We start from the raw sequence: 8,861 nt of genomic DNA on the forward strand, positions 1-8,861 counted from the left end.
GCAGCCCTAGACTGGGAGTCGGACTCCTCCTTTGACAACTCCGACAAGGACGTACCGGTCCAGGGCAGCGGGACGGAGGCTGGGAGCATGGCTCCTGTTGGGTGGTGTGTTGGTGTTTAGACCTAGCAACCTATCGAGGGGATACCCAAGGTACTGTTTTATGCATGGGACTCACCAAGATCAGGAACTCGATGGTGAACTCGAACACATGATTTAGATAGGTTTAGACCACTTATATCGTGTAATACCCTACGTCCTGTGTGTTGGTTGTGTTGTATTGATTTAACTTGATTGGAGGGGGTCCCTGCCTCGCCTTATATTGCTGGGGGTAGAGTTACAGGTCCATTGTTTACAAGAATACTAGTCCGATTCAACTAGAGAATCCTACTCTAATTGCTACGAGTAGTTTCCTAATCTTCAACTAGTTCTTGTCCTCGACGTAGACCACGCCGTCCTCCACCGTAGTCTCCATGTCTAACACATCTCTATGTACGGCCTTGTATTTAGGACTATGCAAACCTTTTGGTGGGCCAATATATGTATGGCCGACACGGTGGATGCTCCAGGCCGTTCACAAGGTGGTGGAGTCCAAGGCGCCAGAGGCGAAGAAGCTGGAGGTAGAGAAGAAAAAGCGCAAGAAGAGGGGTGCGACGAAGCCAAAGGCACCCGTTGTAGCAGTGGCATCCCCTGCGGAGACCTCATCCGGGGTGCCAAGCAATGACTCTGAATCGCCCAGCCTAGCCGCCAAGAAGAAGAAGGCGGAGCAGCTCAAGGAGTGGCTGAAGACAGAGATCCATGGGGGAAAGCAGAAGGAGCCAATCCTGCCATCACCGGCACCTCTTTGCCCAAAGTTCCGAGTGAAGAAGAGAACATTGTGAGTATGATCATGGCGTCGTATATTGTTGGAAATTTTGTTTGTACATTGCTCCACTTTATCCTTGTGTCTCGCCATCCAAGCAGGAAAACGGTGATGGAGGACGAGTTGACCCTGCAGGATGCTAGCGTCGGGACCCATGCAGAAGGTCAAACTCCTAATGTGACCATAGGGGCTGCATCTACGACGTCTGTCTAGGCCGGATGCAAGAGTGGCCTAGTGACGGGACCTAAGGGGCCCGAGCCAAGGTCTTCGTCGTGCTAGGATGTCGTCGAGGATGCCACTGTATCCATGCTCAGGGCCACAGATGCCAGTGTCGGTGTGCAGATGGAGAAGACCCCCAGGGAAGCGCCGAACAACGCAGAGGCAGTGGGCTACGACGTTGACGTCAATGCCAATGAGAATGATTCCACCACCCTGGACTTCTTCGGGACAGCCCTAGCGTAGGATGCTGCCGCCGACAAGAAAGATCTTGCCATCCTAAAGGAAGCCGCGGCCAAGGTCGGAGAGGTGTTATACGTAAGTTCGCTGACCAATCTTGTTCTTCACTTTTGCCCCTATCTTCCATCTTTGAATTGTTGGAGTAACTATTATTTAGAATCTGGCCGAGCATGCGCAGAAGAGGGCAGATGCCATCCACCGTGCTGAGGAGTATTGCCTCGAGGCCGAGCGCCTAAAGACCGGGCTCAAGAAGGCCAAGGAGGGTTCCACAGAGTAGATCCAACAAAAGGACCAAGACATCGAGGAGCAGAAGAAGAACACCAGGGAGGTCTAGGGCCACCTTAGCGCTTTGTTGACTAGTACAGCTTCGTTCTTATGGAAGATCTACCTTGGGTAGATGAGGCCGGTATCCTTTCTTGAGTTCCGTTATTTTGCAGATGCCCAGAAGAAAGAGGAGATGCTTAAGAGGGACCTCAAAGAGTGCAAGGAAGCCAATGTCTGACTGGAGCAAGACCACGACATCACCGTGAACCCTGGGTATGCTGTGTCGTAGAAACTTGCCTATGAGGCCAGCTTGCGCAAGGACATGGACTGGTGCTTGATCAGGTGGTCATTGCAGGGTTGGAGGTGGAGCTGGAAGACCTGAGGTTGGCCACGAGCTACGTGATGGACATGATCCAACCGTGGCCAACCCTGATGAGCCAATGCTGCTACTGGACTGCCTGAAGAGTGCTCCAAGTCGGTTGAGGACCTTGATGAAGGAGACCGTCGTGGAGTGCGCCAAGAACGTCATGGTGCTTCTGAAGACGCAATTCCCCCGGCAGGCCATGGAACGCGTTGGAACAGGTGTTGCCGAGGACTTTGATGCTGATATCCTCCCAAAGCTGACCGAGCAATATCAACAAGCTACGGGGGACGTAGTTAAAGAACTGGACCTGTAATGAAAAAACTACAAAATATATCAATCTATGTCATGAGACAAGTAAACTTGTTGATTAACTTATGTGAATAGAAAGCCTCCATCACTCTTTTGGTTTATACGACACGACATCATGTAGCTTAGACCTATAGCCGCTAAGCGCCCAGCCTTGCCTGGCCAACACTTTACTGAGGCCGGATCTCGAGCTTGTAGAGGGGGCGGATGCAAGGTTGTATAGGTTTTGCGAGCTAGGACGCCGTCCACATGAGTTAGTCATACTTGCCATGAGATGTGTAGGAGAAGAGGTGAGACTTGGAGGTCGGCGCGTAACAGGGAAAGCCCCCAAGTGTAGAGGCGAGGGTGTGGTCTGTTGATCAGTTCGAATATCCCCCGAGAGTGAGTAAAAGCTCAGGTAAGAAAGAAGGTAGTAGGTACGCAAAGAACCTCTGAGGTTTTATTTATTCAATGTAAAAGGTATAAAGAGTACATAGCTTGAATGTCCTAAGGGTAGAAGTGTCGCAGGTGTTGAATGTTCCACGGATTAGGGACGCCTGAGTCATCCGCCCACTACAGCTGATAAGTGCCAAGCTAGATGACTTCTTTAATGATGAAGGGCCCCTCCTATGGGGCTGACAGCTTGTGCATGTCCTTTGTGGACTGGATTCAGCGGATCACTAGGTCACTGATGTTGAATGAGCATTCTTGGACGTTCCTATCATGGTAGCATCGAATCTGCTACTCGTGCTGCGCATGCTGGATGAGGGCCGCCACACAATGCTCTTCCAGACTCTCAATGTTGACTTGCCTACTCTTTTTTGCTTCCCCTTCCTCGTAGTATTGAATCCGCGGGGCACCAAAGGCTAAGCCATAGACGTGGAAAAATGGGGTGGAGCCGGTGGCCTGACTCTTTTGGGAGTGGAGGCCCCAAATGACGTAGGGTAACTCACGGAGCTATTTGGTGACGTACTTGGATGCGTCATTAAAGATGCGAGACTTAAGGGATTGGAGGACCATCCCATTTGCACGTTCAATCTAGCCATTGCATCATGGGTGAGCTACTAAGGAGTAGTATACATCGATGAGGTTGTCCTGATAAAAATCCTAGAACTCGGATCCTGTGAATTGTTTGCCTTGCTCAGTGAAGATCCTATTGGGACCCTGAAGCATTGCAGCCTTAACTTTGATCCACTTGGTGAATTTGTTAGCTGCCATGAAGAAATGGGTGTATCCACCCGGAGCGGTCTTGAAAGGGCCGACCATATCCATCCCCTAGCATGCGAAGGCCTAGGATGGTGCGCAGGGCTTGTGTTGGGAGGTGCTGCTGCTTGGAGAAAAATTGACACCCTTTACACCTCTGGATGAGCTCTTGTGCTTCGGCGATAGCAGTTGGCCAGTAAAAGCTAGAGCCGAACGCTTTCCGGACCAGATTGGCCGAGGTGCCATGGTTCCCGCATGAACCCGAGTGGATTTCGTGGAGGAGTTCATGGCCTTCATTGTGGAGGATGCACCTCATCAGAATGCCGATAGATGAGGCCTTCCTGTACAACTCCTTACCGATCACAACATAGTTGGTGATGCGTCGTGAGAGCTTTTCGTGCTTGGCTTTATCCTCTGGGGACATCTTGTTGGTGATGAATGCGATGAAAGGTGCACACTAGTATTCCTCCACCTCGATCATCAGGACATCGGTGGGTGCTGTGTCGGCCTGAGCATCGGTGTTGCCGTCAGCTTGGTCCGGGTCCAATATCTTGATAGAGGGTTTTCTCAAGTCCTGGACAAACACACCGACCGGAACTTGGGCGTGTTTCAAGCCGAGTTTGGATAGGACGGTGGTGGTGACGTTGTGTTCCCTGGGGACGTGATGAAACTTGAGACCGTCGAAGTGAGCCTCGAGTTTGCAGACCTCAGCGCAGTAGGCGTCCATGGTTTCCTTGGTGCACTCCAAGGATATGTTGACCTACTCGATGACAACCTTGGAGTCACCAAATGTGAGGATGCGCTTATGCCGAGCGAGGCACGATGCGGAGCACATGTATGAGGGCCTCGTACTCAGCGCTGTTGTTGGTAGCCTTGTAGTGGATCTGGAGGACGTACTTAAGTTGCTCGCCTTTCGGGGATATGAAGAGGACCCCCGCGCAGCTCCTTCGAGGTTGAGTGCTCTGTCAAAGTACATCGTCCGATGCTCCGACCTCTCTAGGGAGGGCACCTCTTGGATCTCCGTCCATTCAGCGACGAAGTCAGCCAAACTCTAGGACTTCATCGTATGACGTGGGCAGAAGTCGATGTCAAATTCACCGAGCTCCATGGGCCATTTGACGATTCGGCCGTGGACATCCCTATTGTGTAGGATTTCGCCGATTGGGTAGGAGGAGACCACTCGGATCTTGTGCGCTTGGAAGTAATGATGCAGCTTATGGGAGGTGATCAGGATTGCATAGAGAAATTTCTGGACATGCGTGTAGAGGACCTTGGAGTCGCTCAGGACCTTGCCGACGTAATACACCGGCCTTTGCACCATGTGGGCGTGGCCGAGTTCTTCGCGTTCTACAACTAGCACCGTGCTCACATCGTGTGTTGTCATAGAGATGTATAGCTGCAGCGTTTCTTGGTTGGTCGGGGCCGTTAGGATGGGAGGGTGGATAGGAATGTTTTGAGTTACTCGAGGGCCTCGCGGGCCTCATCATTCCAATCGAACTTGTCCACCTTCTCGAGCAGCTTGAAGAAGGAGAGTCTCTTTTTGCCGAGCTTGCTGATGAAACGGCTAAGGACCGCCATCATGCCTATGAGCTTCATGACATCCTTTTTGCCGACCGGCTGCGCCATGTTCCTAATGCCGTCAACATTGATAGGGTTGCTATGATGCCATGTTGACTGACCATGAAGTCCAGGAGCTTTCTAGATGGGACGTCGAAGATGCATTTGCCCGGGTTGAGTTTCAATCGACAGGCCCGGAGGTTGTCGAAGGTTTGGTGAGGTCAGTGATGAAGTTTCCTTCATCTTTGGTCTTGACGACTACATCATCGATGTAGGCCTATACATTTTTGTCGAGTTGTTCCTTGAGGCAACCTTGGATTGCCTTCTGGTAGTGTCGTTGTCAAGAATCACGGGTGAAGACTACGGCAAGTGAATTTGTTTTCTATGCGCGTAAGGCTCGGATGGTTGCACGAGAGGACGCGGGGTTTATACTGGTGTGGGCGGGAATAGCCCTACGTCCAGTGTGGGAGACTGCTCGTGTTACTCGTGCAGAGTTTGTAGTAGGGGTTACAAATAAGCGAGAGAGGGAAGCTGGTCCCAAGTCTCTGTGGGTGTGCACTGATGCTCGTCTCGAAGGGTTGTGAGTTGGGTGTTCGGTTTGCCTCAGAGCCGTCCTCGTCTCAGGCCCCCTGGTCCTCCTTTTATAGCGTAAGGAGGGCACAGGATTTACAATTGAGCCACGAGCAAGAGGGGAGTGAAAAAGGTGAGCGGGGAAGTAACAGTGTAGGAAGAAGGACCGAGCTCCCGGGGTTGCCGCCTTCCCTTCCGGTCCCTATCTCCTATCAGCATGACCACCGGAGGGGGGATGGTTGTCATTGGGCCCCATCGACGACCCTTCGATTGGCCGTTGTAGCCGAGCATGCGAGATGTGCGTGGCGACCGACCGTTGTAGCCATGCATGACGATGATGATGTATGGCCGCCGCAGTTGTGCACGTCATGGAGGACGGTCGACCTCTGTAGCCTCGCGTGCTGACTGGGAGGCGCGGCCACATGCCCCTGTCGCCAGGCCGAGCGGGAGACCGGGCGGCGCCTCCTTCTTTGTTGGGCGGCGTGGGCGACGAGTGCCCTATGGCGAATGTCATAGGGGAGGCAGGATGGTGCAGCTGTAGCCCCGCGCAGTCGTGGTTATAGTGCGCCGCCCAAAAACTTTGGCCGGTTAGGTCGAGGAGCGCGGGCGCCTTTCTGCGTGCCAAAGCCGTATCGCATTTATGGCGAGATCGGTGGGGACCCATGAGATCTGCGCCCTCACCTGCTGGTCCACGCCCGCCCTCGGGCGAGGCGAAGCTCTATCTTGTGGGCCCGGATCCGTCCGACCCCTTGCACCCGGGGTCAGGTGAGGTGGAGCCTTGCGTCGAGGGGTCGGGTGAGTCCGACCCCTTGCGCCTAGGGTCGGGTGAGGCGGAGACCCACCGCGAGGGTCGGGCGCATCCGACCCGTCTCGCCCGGGGGTCAGGTGAGGCGGAACTCTCTCGGCTGGGATGAGGAGCGGCCTCGGGGGGTCGGGTGCGTCCGACCCCTTGACTCGGGGGTCGGGCCAAGTTGGCGGATGTTACTGTTGCTAGAGGTGGGACCGGGCCCTTATGACCATCGTTTAAGGAATACAAGGAGGTCGTTAATATTTCCCCCCAACAGGTAGGTGGCGCCAGCATTTTTTAACCCAAAGGTCATGGTGTTATAGCAGTAGATGCCATAGGGCATTATGAACGCGATCCTATCTTGGTCGGCGGGGTTGAGGACGATCTGGTGATGGCCCGAGTAGCAATCGAGGAAGCACAATAGGGTGCAACCGGCTATGGAGTCCACGAATTGGTCGATGCGGGGCAGAGGGAAGGAATCTTTAGGGTTGTCGGTTGAGATTGGTGTAGTCGATACACATTCTCCATTCACCAGTTTTCTTCTTTATAAGGATTGGATTTGCTAACTAGTCAGGATGCTTACTTTCATGGATAAATCCAGCAGCTAAGAGCTTATTTAGTTCTACCCTAATGGTCTCCTTGCGATCTTGAGTGAAACGGCGAAGCTTCTGCTTGACCGGCCTTGCTATCTTGCTCAGCTCCAAGGAGTGCTCAGCCAGCTCCCGTGGGACACTGGGCATATCGGATGGTTTCCATGCGAATATATCCGAGTTGTCTTGGAGGAAACTAGTGAGCGCGTCTTCCTATTTGGGGGTGAGGTCGGCCCCGATGAGGGCTGTCTTGGAGGGGTCTTCTAGGCCGAGGCTGATCTTCTTGACTTGCGGGTCAAGCTACAGCACCATGGGCATCAAATCCGCCTCTAGGATCATCAGCTGGTTCTAGTCTACCTTCTTGGACTCGGCGAGCATCATGGTGGCGTTGGCTGAGTACTCCAGGGTCTCGGCGAGCTGCACGGCTTCCGTGTCGCACTTGTAGGATGTTTCAACATCATTGTAAATAGAGAGGATGCCATTTGGAGGCGGCATGTTGAGGATGAGGTAGATATGGTTGCAAATCTCCATGAACCTCGCCAGCATTGGCCTGCCAAAGATGGCATGGTAGGAGGTCCTGAAGTTGGCAACCTCGAAGGTGAGGTGCTTGGTGTGATAGTTGTCGAGGGTGCCGAACATGACTGGCAGGATGACTCTCCCAATAGGATAGGATCCTTTGCCAAGTATTATGCCATAGAACGGGTCTTCGCAGGGAAGGAGCTACTCGAAGTTGAAGTCCATGCGCTTTAGGGTCTCGGTGAAGATGATGTTGAGGCCATTGCCACCATCGGTAAACACCTTGAAGAGTAGAAATTTGTCTATGGTGGGGCACACCACGAGTGGGTAAGACCCGAGGTCCAGGAGGTGCACCCAGTGATCTTCCCTGGAGAAGGTTATGGGCATCTCCGAACAGCGAAGATACTGGATTGGTATGATGGAGATGAAGTGCTCTTCCCGCCTTTGCAACTTGTGCTTGTGGTTGCGGCATAAAGCTTTAAGGCCACCAATGATGATGTTCACCTCACGCTAGGCACGTTGGAACTCGTCGTTGTCGCTGCCGGTGCCCTGGTTGGCATTGGGGTTGCACTGGTCTTGGTGCTCTTCTCTGCGTTGGTCGTCGCGGTTGTCACAGCGGCGGTTGTCGCGGCAGTTGTCTTCCTTGTGGTAGTCATTCTGGCAAGGCTGCTTGTATTCTACCGAGGTGTCGAGCTCTTTCTTAAGGACCGTGCAGTCCCAAAGATTGTGGCATGCATCCTTGTGGAAGGGGCATGGGACATTCAATGTATCGTCAAACTCCTCCTAGAGGAAGATTGTCTGCCTCACAGGGTTGGTTTCGGCGGCGAGGACCTCAGGGGCCCTCTTCTAAGGTCGGGAGGGCTCCGGCCGGGGTTGGTGCTGGTGGTCTTGATGGGTCGGCGGTTTGTAGTCGTTGTTGTGGTGGTTCTTGCCATCTTGGAATTGGATGTTCTCGGCCTCATTTGTGTCAGCGTGACGATCTGCATCATGCGTCCGACTATCTTGGGAGTAGCCTGAAATATGGTACGGAACATTGAGCGGTTCTTGAGGCTGGTGTGAAAGTACCAGATGACGTTGCGGTCCTCAATGCCGGCCAGCTTGTTGCGGTTGTCGAAGAAGCGGTTGACGTACTCGCCAAGAGTTTCGTTCTTCCGCTGGCAAACTTGGTCGAGGTTTTCCATGCTTCCAGGTTGGGTGTAAGTAGTCTGATAGTTCTTGGTGAAGGCTCTGGCGAGCTGACCCCAAGTGTCGATGCAGCCTCGTGCGAGGTTCTCGAGCCATAGGAGAGGTGCGCTTCCCATCACCACTGGGAAGTAGGCGGCTATCTAGTCGTAGGTGCCATTCATAGCCTTGACCACGCTGCAGTACATCTTCAGCTAGATCTTCAGGTCAGAGCGACCATCATACTTC

The 8,861-nt window shown here is 53.2% G+C and overlaps 1 protein-coding gene across 1 annotated transcript; it reads right to left on the reverse strand.

Annotated features, from left to right (window-relative positions):
• Positions 1 to 7,148: 7,148 nt before the first annotated feature.
• On the reverse strand, positions 7,149 to 7,574 carry LOC117844107 (uncharacterized). The gene is made up of 2 exons (XM_034724880.1): positions 7,293 to 7,574; positions 7,149 to 7,235 (listed from the first exon to the last, which is right to left on the reverse strand). Exons 1-2 carry the CDS (start codon positions 7,572 to 7,574, stop codon positions 7,149 to 7,151), a joined length of 369 nt encoding a protein of 122 aa, XP_034580771.1.
• Between the last annotated feature and the right edge of the window lie 1,287 nt (positions 7,575 to 8,861).

The sequence above is a fragment of the Setaria viridis genome, chromosome 2 (assembly GCF_005286985.2).
Source record: "Setaria viridis chromosome 2, Setaria_viridis_v4.0, whole genome shotgun sequence".
Classification (NCBI taxonomy): Eukaryota; Viridiplantae; Streptophyta; class Magnoliopsida; order Poales; family Poaceae; genus Setaria; species Setaria viridis.

Excerpts from the sequence above, each read along its gene's own strand:
- LOC117844107 (XM_034724880.1), bottom strand. The coding sequence starts at position 7,574 with ATGTTCGGCACCCTCGACAACTATCACACCAAGCACCTCACCTTCGAG. Across the intron at positions 7,236-7,292 it reads TGCTCGCCGAGTCCAAGAAG|CTTGACCCGCAAGTCAAGAA; the intron begins GTAGACTAGAAC and ends ATGGTGCTGTAG.